The sequence below is a fragment of the Dipodomys ordii genome, unplaced genomic scaffold (genome assembly GCF_000151885.1).
Source record: "Dipodomys ordii isolate 6190 unplaced genomic scaffold, Dord_2.0 Scaffold59, whole genome shotgun sequence".
NCBI lineage: Eukaryota > Metazoa > Chordata > Mammalia > Rodentia > Heteromyidae > Dipodomys > Dipodomys ordii.
The window spans coordinates 8,825,487-8,841,504 of record NW_012267275.1 but is presented as its reverse complement, the minus strand read 5'-3'; the positions used below and the strand labels follow the sequence as shown (position 1 = coordinate 8,841,504).

The following is a 16,018-nucleotide window of genomic DNA, read 5'->3' as shown; positions in this document are numbered from 1 at the left end:
TGGAGGTGCATGTGTCCTTGTATCCTGGTTCCTGTTGTTCAGGGTAGATGCCTCAGAGTGGTATGGTGGGGTAAGAGGAAACTCCAGACTGCTTTCCAAAGTAGTTGTATTAGTGTACATTCCCACCAGCAGTGCAATAGGGTTCAAACCATATTGAGTGATGTAAGCCAAGCTCAGAGAGACAAATAGCACATGACCTCCCTGATATGCTAATTTTAAACTCTAAATACAAGGAGATATGACAAAGTAAACAGGAATCAAGAAACAAAGGACCTCTTCTTAATTAATCATATCATTTCTGGATGACCCCATGTTTTTGACCTCATATATGTGTTATGACCTTATATACATGTGCGCATCTGAGAGAAGATAGGAGAAGGGCAAAGAATCAGAGGGAAACGGAGGGAAAAATACAGCAGAGAGGCCCATCAACTATACAGGACATTGATGAAGTGAACTAAGAAACTCAAGGGCAGTGATGGGAGGGAGGGAATGAGGGAGAAATGGGGAACAGCTTACACTAAGCAAAAGGAAAGAAAAGTACATGTCACCGGATTTGGAAAAAAATAGCTATAGTGTCAAAGTTTGTAGAGACCATAAGCTTTATAGATTATGGTAATATCAATGAGCCTCGTGAAAGTTAAAATGAGTTTGTGACTTCAACTTAGTATCACTATCCCACAATACTATGAATTTTGTAAACTTCATATAATCACTTCATCTCACTAAAGAAAAAAATAAGGAACTAGACAATCACATTTTACTGCAAGTGACTTCTTACAGCAGCTTGCCACCACTGTCTCATGCTTATACTCTTAGCTACTCAGGAAGCTGAGATCTGAGGATTTTGGTTTGTGAGAGCCTTATCTCCAAGACACTAGCACAAAACCAGAAATGGAGCTGTGGCACAAGTGATAGAGTAGTTTTGTGCAAAAGAATCTCAAGGACAGTGCCCAGGTCCTGAGTTCAAGCCCAGGATGAGCATAACACAAGACACATACACACACACACACACACACACACACACACACACACACACGCACACATGCACGCACACACGCACACACACACACACAATCAAATTTTACATAAAAGTTAAGAATAAACTGGGTACTGGTGGCTCATGCCTGTAATCCTGGCTCCTGAGGAAACTGAGATCTGAGGATCATGGTTTGAAGCCAGCTTTGGTAGGAAAGTCCATGAGACTCTTATCTCCAATTAACCACTCAAAAACTGGAAATGGAACTGTGGCTCAAAAGGGTAGATCACTCGCCTTGATCAAAAGAGCTCAAGGACAGTGTCCAGGCCCCATACCAACAAAAATTTTCTCTTAAAGTTCTAAGTGGAAGGAATTGGGAAAATAACTAGACAGTGATTAAATTAAATTTCCCTTAAGAGAACTGGGATTTTAATTAAGCATATTTTGGTAAATGTAAGTTATATTTCTCATCTCCTAAGCCCCAAGAGATTTCTCTAATATACCTGTAGTGCAGAAAAAATGTAGAAGTGACTTCAATCCTTATTAGATGCTAGTTGTCAAATTTTAGCTTGCTTATACATCAGTTGCAGATTTTGTTAAACTTTTAGAGTCCTGGGCCTAATGGTTTTTTGGTATAATAAGTAAGCTATTAGAGAAGGACATGTTTGTGTCTGGATATATAAGTATTGTATATTTTACTGCCAAAAACAATGTAATGTACAATTTATTTTTAAAATAATAAAACACAATAATCTGCATTGTGTATTAAATATAAAGTTTAATCACATAGAAATTTTTCCTTGATTCTAGTCTAGGTGTGGTTGTAATTGGCCAAAGAATAGTTCCAGCCATGATATTTACTGATAATTTTGTTTATAGAGAACCTCATCTCCAAGAAACTACCACAAAAATGGAGCTGTGGCGCAAGTGGTAGAGTCTGAGTATCTTGGTTAGAAACCTGCTTGGGCATGAGAGTCCATGAGATTCTTATCTCCAATTAGCCACCAAAAAGCCAAAAGAAGAGTTATGGCTCATGTAGTAGGATGCTAGCCTTGAGAGAGAAAAAAAACAGGTAGAGCAACAGGAACTGAGTTAATGATCCAGGCTGGGCACCAAAAAAATAAATAAATAAAATTCAAAAAAAGAAACATGTTAGAACTGCATTGTAACTGCCCATGCTCCTTAATAATGTAAACAAATCCTACACAACCAGTACCACAATGGCTTCAAGACGGACATGAAGCATGTGTCCATTTTGATAGTGTTAATTTTCACAACATAGCTGATTTCATGCCATCAACATAATGTCAATGATTAGGATGTTAGGAAGAAACGAGCAGTAACAGAATATTTTGTGGTATTTTCACCACACAGATATAACAGATGCAAATGTCTTCAAGGGTATAGATAATTATCAAATAAATGGGCAATGTTTTTTTATGTTTATTGCCTTAAAAACATCACAGCTATACATGACAACTAGCTCAGAAAATACCTTGAAATTACCATTTGGCTCTAGAAATCCTATCTGAGCCACTTGTACAGGTGGCCCGAGTCACACCTTCTGTGTCTAGTTTGAAACAGAAACTTCATTTTGACTAAAAATTAATCTGGTATAAAATCCTTAGATTCAGTTTCTAGAAATCCTGCTCTGTAATCTGTAAAGATCATCTAGGTAATTTATATCCTCTTAATGAAACACTAAGAGGAGTTCCTTTGTTTAAGGAAAATACTGCAGATATTTTATCATGTGAAAATAGAGAGCACAGAGAAGGATAGGGGGGTTTGCTTAATTACTGTCCACTGGAAACTATAAAAATTGTTTTGTTGGGTAATTTTGTGGAATCTCTCAAGATTCAAGCTCTCTAAGACCCAAAATATTATTTCTAGAATCTACCCTGCAGTAGCAAAACATGGTTCCCCAAAATATTTAACATCAAAAGTTTACTTTGGCACTGTTTCTAATAGGGGGAAAAAACCTTCCAAACTGTAACAGAATATAGAATATATAAATTATTGTTTATCTGCACAATGGAATATTAGAGAGCCAGTATTAGAAATATGCCCATGGTGCACTGCTTAATGAAAAAACAACAGGCTCCAATTATATAGAGTGTGATCTGAGTTTTGTCATCAATGGGAAGAAAATACACAAAGCACACACATGCATACATACACACACGCACAAATACTTCATTGTCTCTCTTCTATATATGTGCACACATATATGCCTATGTATGTATGCTACACAAATGAATAGCTGAAGGATTGAGCTTGCTGGCCTGTGTATATGTCAAGATCATTTGTGAACAAGGCCAGGCTGCTTTCTAGGTATCCCTTTTGGTATGCAGACTTTCAGGCCTTAAAGCTGGAAATGGAGAAGAATTGATAACAACAAGTACAATTTCAGAGATAGTTTCTAACTATGGGAAGTAACTCAAAATGCTGTAAAATACATGAGTTTAAAGACTTGGGTCCAGAGAAGCGCTCATGTTTCTGAGGGTGGAGTGAAGACGAATGTTGTGCATCTTTCTGGAAAGCATGCAGAGGATATTGCTTAGACAGAGAAGACAACAGGGGAAGAGGAGGGAGCAATTGTTTACCGAGTGTCTGAGATCTCTGCAGTCAGGTACAAGGAGGAAACATTCAGCTGTTCATACTGGAGTTGACATAATCTGCTTTACACTGAAATGGAAGAATTATAAGTGTAGCTGTCCAGCCACTGCTCTATCTTGTTGAAAAAATAGCCACATAAGTTCAAAGCATTTTCTAGTAATGCTGTAGCTCTGGGAGAGTCACAGTGGAATGAGCGCTCCCTCGCAGTCCTTTCTGGCTCTTTCCTGCCACCGTGTCATGTGTCCTGCCTGCCTGCTCTAACACACCTTCAGTTGTGACTGAATAGGGACAGTGTGTGTGTGTGTGTGTGTGTGTGTTGTACATGCATAGGAGTGTGCCTGCATACCTCCTCTCCCCCACAGTAATATCTACCTGCATGGAACTGAAGTAAGCAGAAGGCACATCTGTGTTTGGATGGCAGACAGGATGGAGGAAGGCTGGAGGACAAATACAAATCAATCTGGACTTCACATAATGCAGGCCCTAAGGGCTCCAAGTTGCTTTAGTTAAATTGACACAAAGCTAAATGAATCTAAGAAGGGAGAAGGGTTCCTATAGAAAAATCACCTGGCAGCTTGAAACATCTTCTGAATAGGTGTGGTCTTGTGTCTGCATTGACTTCGTACTGGCATACCTTCATTCCTGCTTTGTTATACTTGTACTGATCTCAACAGACAGGAATTTAAGTGAGATAGGCTTCTGATTTCACTAATTTTGCCTCAGTGGAGTCTACTGTGGGGAGTAGATTGAGGTGGAGAGACAGCTGGATGCAAAGGAGATCACAGGAAATACAGAAAAACAGTCAGCGGACAGGGAGCCTAGTAATATGGGGGAAAACAAAACAAAACAAAACTCTAGTCATTGTTCAGAGTGAGATCCTAAGATGGTGAAGGAATGTGGGAAAGGCATAAGAAAGATTTTTAACTAATAGCTTAAAAAAGAATAGTATATATTAATTGTATAAAATGAGAGGTTTTACTGTAATATTACTATACATACATATAATGTATGTATGTTATATTCACATTGCTCTATTACTCTTTTATCTCCCTTCCAAACCCTCTGTTTTAAAACTTTCTTACAGTATTTATTTACTTACTTATTTGGAGGTACTAGGTATTGAACTAAGGGCTTTAGTGTTTACTTGAGCCACAGACCTATACTTTTATTTTTTCAGATAAGGCCTCATATTTTTGCATAGAAACAGCCTTGAATCAAAATCTCGCCATCTATAACTCCTGTATAACTGAGATCATAGATTTTTGGTGGAGGTGGGGGGTCTCACTAACTTTTGTCCAGGCTGGCCTCATACTCCCGACTAGCAGGGATTTCAGAGGTACACCATCTTATCTTTCTTACAAACCTTTTAAAATGGGTTTCCATATGTCATTCTAATACATGTAAACAATATACTCAAATCACACTCTCTCCCATTGTCTTCCCCTCCTACCTTTCACGGGTCTCTCCAGGATCCCCGTTTTGTGCTCATCTGTTTTGATTAGTTTGAACTAATATTAATTACTAATCTGCTCTGTGTGAGACACAGCCATAGGCATTTAACATATATACCATCTAATTTAACCTTATAAAGTGTAATACATTCTAGAAAGACTTCTGAAGTGTTTTAAAGTTATTGCACTAAAAAGGCTGAAGCCTCAGCTTTCTGAAAAATGTTCCTGTTGGAATGATCATCCCCTAAGGGCTCTAACTAAACTTTTATGATCTAATTTTGTTAGTATAACTCCAGAAATTTAGACCAAACTTCTTAGAACTCACATCAAGGAGAGTTGGAAATAAGATCTCTAAGTCTGATTCATTTAATTTAGAATGTAAGTGTTAAAAACCCAAGTGAAGGAAAATGAATCTTGGTTCTATTCCCAGGAGCATGTTAAAATGAATAAAATGTACTTTTGAGGGTTATGATGAGGACATGAAGGCAATGCTTGAATGTGTGTGTGTGTATGTGTGTGTGTGTGAAAGAGAGAGTGAGAGAGAGAATGTGCTTAGCATGTATGTGAGTCTATCAGTCTGTGTATGCATATGCACATGTATATAACAGTATGTGTGAGTAGATAGATGTGTGTGTCGTTGATTATACCTGTCTGCTTTCTTACATGCACTCAGCTTAATGTTGCCAACTCAAAGACAACTGGGTTGTACACTTGGAAGAGACCCTGACCACCAATCTAACAACAATTGTTCCAAATTCAGTCAATGAGTGCATGGGATTTCCAATTCAAGGTTGAGCTATTATAGAAGACTAGTAAGCTAAGGCCAGAAATGAGAACATAGTTTTTCTTCTAACATTTTTCTTCACTACAACATCCTGGAAAAAATATTCAGTAACATTATGCAAATAATCTCAAGAGAGTATTTTCTTTAGATCAAGCTTTGGTTGAAAAAACTTAAAAAAATAAAAATAAATGTATGTTTTGTGCTTGTGGAAGAGGGAAACGAAATCCTCAGTCTTCTCTCCTCATTTCCTTTAGGGCAAGGACCTAGTCTTTGCTCTTTGCATAGCTGAGCTATAAATAATAAAAACTGCTGTGGAGAACAGGAAACACCACACAACTGGGAAAGTTCTATTGGCAATGTGACAGACACGAACACAGTTTGCGTCCAAGCATAATATGAAACCATAACACCCTTGAAAAGTAACAAATATGTATTTTTTTATATATTATAGGCTGGTATGACTGGAGATTGCACTAAGAGTTATGGTGACCACAGCTAACATTTATTGAATATGCACTAAGTAAGTTCTGATATGACCTATTAAGATTTCACTGTTTACAGGAAGAGGGCAGAGGGGCCTAGAAACCTGGTGTGAGTAACAAAGCCAGCATGTTCTACCTAGATTTAGGAGTTGGGTCACCAACCCTATACCTATTTACTTTCATTTCTAAACAACACTCAATTTTCCGATGCGAAGCCTACATTTCAAAACAAAATGATTCTGTTTTTGCCAAATCCCCATCCTGGTTCTTTCTGGCTACCTACAGACATAATCCTTTCTTTACATAATCCTTTCTTTTCCTGTGAGCTCAGTAGAGGACTAGCTGGGGTAATCATAATCCCAACTTCTTGAAGGAAGAACATTCCGTGTGCTTTCAGAACCAGGCCTCACCAGGGCCTCTAAGTGCTTGCCCTCCCTTTCACACCTCTGCTCATTTTTTTGCCACTTCATCTTTTGTATCTCACACCCCAGGAATGTCAAATCACCAGGAAATCTTTGCGTGTGTGAGGCTTTTTCTCTGCGTTGTCTCTGCACATGCTATGTAAGTTGGTCAGATACATGTCTTCCATCTTGACTTGCATACACTGGAACAACTAATCACCTTTCAGTCTTGCTCTGGTTCCAGTTGCTAAGAAACCCAGCTCCACCCTCTCTCTCTAGATAGACCTTTGTGCTCCAGTCTCCCTGCAGTCTCCTTAACCACTGTGCATTTCTATTCTTGCCTATTGCAACCTCTTTCTGGGTGCTGCTCCTGCTAAAATACAGTACACGCTGGCTGGCAGGAAGATGAATACACTCAGCACTAGCACAGGACCAACACTATGACTGACATAGATTTTAATAAAGTTGACTGTTTATAAATGATGTTTTTACAGCTTCACACTCTGTGCCATTTCCAAAACAAACAAACAGAACAAGACAAACATTTCATGTAATTTCACAGAACTTACAGCCAATCTTTTCTTACTCATGGAGCTCTGGTGGTGCCAGGCCAACTCTGCTGGCTCCAGGTTATGCCCTTTCTGGCTCTTTCACTTCCCACAAATTTTAAGAAGACATTTTACCTTCACTGCTAGTACTATACTCAAGAAAAAAGCCTTAGTCTTCTCAATTTCTTAAAACCTTCTCTGTGTGGAAAACATACCGATGGCATTAACACAGTGTTTTCCTTTATGTAATTTCCTAAGAGTGACACTCCTATTTTCTAATTTTATATACATAAAATATCATCATTCATTTTTAAATTATGATGGTTAAATCTTCGCCTGTGCTGGTATCAAAAGCAGTGACATAATGATATATGTGCACTATATATACATATGCAAATATATATGATATAACAAAACTCACATAGTTAATGCATCACACTAAGCAGAGGATATTCTTATTCTTTACATATTGTTTGGAGTACACATTCAGGATGAAGTCATGCTATAGGACATGGTTAAACATTAAGCCACTCCTATGGTAGGGCAGGCAGGCACAAATCAACATTAACTCAGTCCTGTCTTGAGAGTATAAGGGGACATGAGACTGACAGATATAAAAAGAGTTGGTTAACATGGTGTTTCTTGTGGAATCTGAAAAATGTAGCTGTAAAGACAATATTATACCATTTTGAAAAGAAAAGAATCCCACAATCCCATATTTCTGCTTTATTCTTTTTCCTTACAAGTGTGTTTCTTGGAAACATACAAGTGTACACAAATTTATATGTGCCCTAAATAACATTCTGTTATATTTTTACATATATATCATGTATATATTTACATATATTAAACAAACATTAATTTTTCCAGTTTTTCATATTAATAGTTTTAATAATGCACAAGTGACTGTGGGACATGTTATTTTATTGTTTCAGTGAGATCTGATACTTTTTAAAGTGTTTCTTTACTATTCTAAGTCATGTGTAGCTTGAGGGATTAGACAATATCTAATGGTACTTACTGCCTGAATCACATAAATAAAACTTTTCATAATGTTTTTATTTTTGTTAAAATAAGTGCTATGTATTTCAGTACAAGTCATCTTTCAACCTAAAGTACAGACTCTTTTTTTCCTCAAAAGGAGGTAAAATGGCTCAAGATTCTCATCTGTACCTTACAGTAACAACAAAAAAAAACAAATAAAAATATACTTACATATTAAAATAAGTATGTTATTCCCCATATATTCAGCACAAATTATAAAACAAAATTAACTTAACGTCAGTAGGAAATAAAGTCATTGCAACAAGATGTTACTAAAATACTAGTACATCTTATTTTTTCCAAGAGCTCAGTGGTATTTATGAGTACTATACAACTAAAAAGAATTAGGTTGAGAGAAGCCCACTCTCATAGCAGGATAGAGATCTGGGTTGAGCAAGTGTGAATGACAAACTGCTGTGGCTGTGATGCTGAAGGAAAGTCTTCTGGGCATTTAAAAATTATATTTGTATCAGTGCTATGGTAGTGAGTATCATAGAATCTGATGTTCCATTGACACTGACACAAATAAGCTCATTTGTGTGGCATGGATGGGGGTGGTGTGTGTGTGTGGGGATTTGGTATTGGAATTTGAACTCAGGGCTCTATACAGGCTAGACAAGCACTCTACCACTTAAGATAAAACTTCTTTTTGTTTTTGTTATTTTGTTAAATATGGTTTTCTCTTTTTCCCTGAATTTTCTAAAACCCTAATCCTCCTTTCTACACTTCCTTTGTAGCTATCATGACGGGCTTATACCCCTACTCCAGCTTTTTATTGGTTAATATGGGTTCTCTTGAAAGTTTTGCCCAGATGGCCTTGAATCACAGTCCTTCTGATGTCTGCCTCCGGAGTAGCTAGGATACAATCTGTGTACTTGGCTTTACATGTTAAGATTTTTTTTTTAAGAGAAGAAAGAGTTTTTGTTCCTTACAAACATTATGCCATTATTTCCAAGAAAACCTTATTTCAGCACATGGGAGTTAACAATTTAAGATTAGGTTCTGTTCCAAAGATGGGAAACTATCTGAGTACAACTCAAAGTATACTTTATTATAAAAAGAAGTGTTATTTAGAAATTAGGTTCTTGGCTGGTTCACAGGTATTTATTTAACTGATAGTATATTTGACTATCATACTAATTATAATTTTTCAATTACATAAAATATACTTTCAACATGTTTTTTACAGAAGACTGCATTTCCTATCCCAAGAAGTATTTATGGACCCTTCTAACAGATGGGGCTTCTGCAGGAAAAAAAGCCTCAAAATGTATTTCATTGGTAAAGAAAGACATCATAGCTAGAATGAAATCTAATGTGTTTGGGAAGGCAATGTATCAGGTTACTTAGTAGAGAGACAACATTAAATTAGAACATTCAGGAAGGTGAATATAAGTCAGAAAGACACAGTAAAGAAGCCAACAGCCAAGAAGAAATCTGTTTAATATTTAAACTCCTTCTGAACATGAGTGTGAATGCAGAATGCAGGTGGAGTTTGGCTAAATGCAGCTGGAGGAATAAACAAGCCCAACTTTGTTGCCTTAGGAACAGGGCCTATTCCTCATGCTAATGATTCTATAATAAAACAAGGGCCTCTAATGAAGTGCATAATAATCACAGGTAGAACAACAGGTGCCTGGAAGCATTTACCACTGTGTAATGGGTACAGACAATGATGGATGAATTTCTGAAGTGGCAGGTGTGGGCTACACATAAGCATGACATGAGTGTGAGTGTTTGAGACCTTGCTGGCACTGCAGAGCCTGCAGAGTCTGTCAAAGGCTTGTTCATAGTGAGGAAAATCAACTACCAGGCTCCCCTTATGGTTTCTACCAGTGCTGTTTAAAATGAGTGGCACTTCTGATTACGAAGAAAACAGATCACATAAGATACTGAAAGGCAGAGCAACTTTATGAAAGTCAGCATAAGAGAAATCACAGTGGATACATGCTTGCATAAGATAACCTGCTTTCAAAATAAAAGTCATGTTAGTAGGAATAAAGGAAGCAAAGGCAGTTGTGATTAGTGGACACAGGGTATGGGTAATTCTTCATTTGTTGTGTGTGGATAATAATTTGCACACATGACTTAAACAATACAGCACTGAAGGTTCTGTTCAGTTCTAGCATTAAAACCTTACCTCTAAAAGCACTGATATCCCCATAGTGTACTTGAAGTACGAAGTATTTGCTGCCAGTTTCTCCTCCAACTCTGAATCCAACACCTAAATTTTAGAAAAAAAGATCAATTGATTTTTTTTTAGTTGTCTAAAGTCTGGGTTGCTAATCTTCAGGAATCTCAGAAATAAAAATATGTAGAACATGTAAAATTATATAATGCAAAACTAAAATAAACTAGGTAAGGATCTGAATTTCTATTAGAAATTTCTATTAGAAATACACAGTTGTATCTTGCTGTCTCAAAATTCTGATGGAATCAACTCACAGATCCCACTTTAGAATCAAAGTGATCACTTAAACTTGAGCCAGATATTTCATTCATTTTGGAATGAGTAATTTATTCCCTATTGATCACTTAACATATCTGTAAAATAGACCTTTTAGGAGCATGTAGGGGAATTACTTTCCTTCTTATTTAAGAACAGATTATAATTTATAAAAATGACTTTAAGGAAGCCAGTATCTAATTTGATAATGAAGTCCAGTAAGTCTGAATTTTTTGAATCTGAAGGGTTGCTAGAAGTCTTACTGTTAATTGACATAAAGATTGTTAATGGATTTTTTAATCTACAGAGAAAATATTTAAAAGGTGAGAGAAAATTTTCTATCTGCTCTGAAAATGTAAAGAAACAAATGATTATCCTATTAATGTTTAAACTTGTTTGTTAATGGCTGTATGTTAGAGAGAGAATTCGGAGATCCATTTAAAGCAATGCAAAACAGATATCAAGTAGTGATTCTGGCCTGATTTTGAAGGTAACATGGGGGCATGTACATTGCAGGACTGTCTCCAAACCATGGCAGACCTTTTTCTGTAACAGCACCATGCACTCCCTCCAATATTAAGAAATGTCCAAGTGATATTAAGAGACTGGTAATTCAATTAGACAATGGAACAGTTTAAAGCTATGAACAGTTTAAAGGTGAAGTCAGGAAAGCAGCTGAAGTTTGGCAGCTTATTAAACAGCTAGGTTTCAGTACTGTTAAAACAATCTCTGTTTGCTGAAACAGCAATTTATTTAGCTTTCTTGGCTCCTGACCCACTCCTACTGTCAGGAGCCAATGTGCCTTAGGCCAAAGGTGGCTTGAGGTATACTTGGTTATTTTCTAATTCAATCTAAATGGCTGTAAGGGCAAACTACTTACTAAAGTGAAGGAGAGAAAAAACTAACCATCTAAATGAAACCTTTCAACAACAAAATGGGTAACACACACAGTTTTAGTGTTAGAACTGGAGCAACTAAGAAAGACCATAAAAAACACCTTGGGAAACAGATAATTAACATAAGACATTTAAAGAGACTTATTGTGTACCTTTAGGGAGCCTGGTGGGGGGAGCATTTCTGGCCCAGGCATAGAGAATATTGGCTTTATCTGTACAGGTTCCTTCATCACAAAACCTGAAAGGAAAAAGTGGCTATCAAGAACATGAAGCAGTAAGATATATAAATCACCCCACGTTGGGGAAGATATTTGAAAACAAAGTGTACCAACAGATTATTATTATTATAGTTTACCAATCCTGGGGAGACTAATGATTTATATTTTGTTATGTTTCTATGTGCACTTTGTGTATAAAAAGCAAGCAGAGACACTAGAAAACCAGTGCTAATGCAGTAGGATTCTGAAACTGAACAGAAAGAGTATCCATATTTCCTTGGGGATCAACGTTGCTGTCAATGAAACTTTGGTCACATGAACAAATGCTTAATCCTTGGTAGGTACAATACAATATCTCATTTAAGGAGTTCTTGATTTTTCTCATGTAATACAAAACTTAGTTATTCAAATGTATGCATAAGACCAGGTACTGGTGGCTCACATGTGTATTCTAGCTACTCAGGCAACAAATCTGAGGATTATGGCTTGAAGCCAGCATAGGCAAGGAAGTCTATGAGATTCTTCCCTCAAATTAACCACCAAAAAAATCTAGAAGTGGAGCTGTGGCGCAAGTGTGGAGTATGAACCTTGAGTAAACAAGCTCAGGGGTCAATGAGCAGGCCCTGAGTTCAAGCCCAAGGACCAGCGCACACGTGCGCGCATAACACACACACACACACACACACACACACACACACACACACACCAATTGTGAATACTGATGTGGTATTTATAAGTTGCTTTGTGTTTGCAAGTCATTTAATCTTACTAAGCCTTAGTTTTCTTCTGTAAAGCAGGGATAATTATACTTATCTCACAGAGCTAGTCTGTAAATTAAATGAGATGTAAGTGAAAATACTTTGTAAACTTCAAAGTGGTATGTGGAGTAACACATTGCTTAACTATATTGACTTGAAAGATTCACTTTAAAGAGTTGGATGGTGGAAAGGAGCCAGACAGGAGACAGCATCTGGAGTTCTACTGCAGGAAAACCACCTCCTAGTAACTGTGTATGTAAGTCTTGATGGCTTAGTTCCTTATGGAAGCCTCTCTTGATAGGCAGAATCAAGTGTCCAATATGGTCATCAGGACATCTGGTAGATCCAATTACATACATGGTGAGTTGTCTGACTCCAAATCATGTTGATTTTTCTTAAACCCACTACAACTTTTCGTTTGTGTTGTTCTAGAATTACAGTTGCGCAGCATAATTTTAGGCTATGTTTACGTTGTTTTTAAATACCTGTGTTTTAAGAAATAGCAACTAAGCAAGGTCAGAGGTAAGAAATTAGGCAGATGTGAAAGGCTTGAAGGCTGTCTAGGGCTAGTATCTGGCTCACACAGGAAAAAGCATAGACTGCCTACCGCCTAGAAAGGGAAGTGAAGACAGACCGTAATGGCTTCCTAAAGAAGTCAGAACCTGAAGCCACACACCTGGGAAATGCCTTGCTCATCAATATGATAACCATTGGTAAGATATAACTTCCTACCTGGAAGCAGGGGCTCTCACCATATTTCTGGCATGTAGCCAAAGGGCCCAGACTAATTCAGACATGAATTAAGAGAGGAAGGGTCCAGAAATAAGAATCCCCAATGTCCTGCTTTAATAAATGCTCTCACTTCCAAAAATCAGGCTGCAGAAAGAGATCATGTAATTTTAATGGAGAACATGTCAAGCAGTGGTTTCTTGGTGTTCACTGTCAAGTATAATACACGATAATGAAGGATCATTATCATGTGAGAACTGCGCATTGGACAAATGTCTGTGACATCCTCATGCCAAATGCGTTAAAAGGCTCAGAATATTGGACAGTGACCAAAAGCAACATTTTCCTTCTTGGTTTCACTCTATCATAGTTAAAGAAAAGATGTCAGAAGCAATGAACTTTGTGACTCTCTGTTGTGAGCTACTCAAACTTAAGGTCTGGGTGGCAGTTTTCACCGCTTTCCACAAAGATCATAAATGTGTAAGTGCCTAACATCAACGTGATGATAGACTTAGGTTAAACAAGCTAATTGGTTCCTCTGATATGGAAGTCAATTTTCAGTATAGGGCTAGGAAGAATCAAAATGAGATGTAACAGAGAATACAGGTTTTGTGAATATTTCTAAACTATGTACTTGATTATGTCATTTTCTGGCTCAAAATTCTTCAAGTGCTTCCAAAATGCCATTAAAATAAAACCTAAACATTGTAGCATAGCAAATCAAGATTTTTACAATCCTAGACCTTATTAAACATCCAAACAAAACCACTGAAATCAGGCCGACTTGCTGCCAGTTCCTAATCTGTCCCTTCTTCCTGTTCACTTTGCCTGAGATTCCCCTTCAAGCACTCTGAAATATTTTTTTACCCACATTCTCTTTCAAGATTCAGTTCTGTTTGCTGACTCTATCCCACACAACCTCTTTTCTTTAACCTAAGTACGTGCACCAAATACGAGCTCACTCATCCAATTCTCCAACTAAACTCAGAGTACTTTGATGTTTGGGGTCATATGATTCACCTTCTATTCACAGAATCTGAAAAACTGCTTGGCGTTTAGTAAATATTCAGCAAATACAGAGTGGAGTTCGTTTCTTTTCTTTTCTTTTCTTTTTTGTCTGTTGTGAGGATTGAACTCTGGGCCTGGGCGCTACTCCTCAGCTCTTCAGCTCAAGGCGAGCACTCTACCACCTGAGCTACAGGGCTACTTACTGGAGTTCATTTCTATGCTAGCTTTTTTCCCTTTCTGTGTACATAAACCTAAGGAACTGAATTGACTAAGACTGTACTGCATTGTCATATAGAAAAATAATTTTTAAAATACTTGAGAATAAGGGTAAACACCTGTTGTAATCCTAGCTACTCTAATGAGATTTGAGGATTGAAGCCAGCCTGGGCAGGGAAGTATGTGAGACTCCAATTAACCATCCAAAAGCCAGAAGTGGAGCTATGGCTCAAGTGGTAAAAGCATCAGCCTTGAGTGCAAAAGCTATGTTCAATCCCAAATACCAGCACAGAGAAAAAGAGATTAAAACCTCTAAAACATAAATATTATTCCATGTGTACTATTATTTTCCTGATATTTATATAAACAATTCTTTGTATATTAAGTCTCTTAAGAACACTGCAATATGGGTTTTATTTAAAACTGAATAAGCTCAAAGTGTCAGATAAGTTTAAAGTACCTAGAGGCGAGCCACGATTCAAAGATCTGTCTGTCATACTTCTCTTTATGTCACTGATTTATAGAAAGAGAATATTAAATGAATATAAGGCTTGATTAATTCTATCATATCTCATATCTGAAGTTGCAATTTGTCCAAACAATTCTAAAATAAAATTTTATGTGACTAAATTGTTCCACTTGTTCACAAAGAGACCATTATTTTGTATTGTTTTATCACATATGGCATAACAAGACTTTCAAAAGCAAACTTTCTTTAAAATTTTCTGTTTTATATAAATATATGTATATAGATGCATATATGTGTTTATTTAAATGTATTAAACTCTAGACTGAGTAAAGAAGGACTCACTGAAAGATAATAGTATCAAAATATTAATTCCAAAACTTAATGGGGGGGATAAGAGAAAAGAAAATAAACAAGAGACCAGAAAAAATGACCAAGAGTAGATAACACAACTGAGCAGTAAAGCAGACCTGGTTAGGACCCTGTATCTCTTTATTTTCATATTTCTATTTTAAATGAAAATGCCATCATATTCTCTCTACACAAAATGACTGAGACAGTATTCTATACTTTGGCTTTCCTTAAGAATTTTCTTCAAAAACTACAGGAGATTTTTTTTTTTTTACTTTTCTTGTTCCTAAGAAGAGTCTTATGACAGGAAAGGAATGTAACTCTTGATCAATAGGATTATATAATTGCAGGCTTCGTCAACCTGGCTTCTTATTCTTATTATTGGAGCAGCTTCTCCTAAAGCCTCCTTCATATGAAGTCAATTAAATTGCGAAAAGATATTCATATAACTTCCTTTTACATGAATATTGTTAATATTTATGAAAAAATAAAGAGTTAACCCTTGAAAATGACAGAGTTCTGGATTCTTGGGCCCTTCCTCCCTCCCCCCTCCCTCCCCCCCTCTCTCTCCCTCTCCCTCTCCCTCTCTCTCTCTCTAGCTGCTATGACAGGATTATTTTTTTGT

General features: G+C 36.9%; 1 protein-coding gene across 6 annotated transcripts in view; it reads right to left on the bottom strand.

The window, feature by feature from the left end:
* Positions 1 to 16,018, bottom strand: part of Pam (peptidylglycine alpha-amidating monooxygenase) — a 163,904-nt gene that overhangs the window by 91,058 nt on the left and 56,828 nt on the right. For all 6 annotated transcript variants that reach the window (XM_013022047.1, XM_013022050.1, XM_013022048.1 and 3 more), the window contains exons 5-6: positions 11,800 to 11,885; positions 10,446 to 10,529 (exon numbers count right to left, since the gene is read on the bottom strand). In XM_013022047.1, coding sequence (XP_012877501.1) covers positions 10,446 to 10,529; positions 11,800 to 11,885 — 170 coding nt within the window. The remainder of the gene's footprint in view (positions 1 to 10,445; positions 10,530 to 11,799; positions 11,886 to 16,018) is intronic.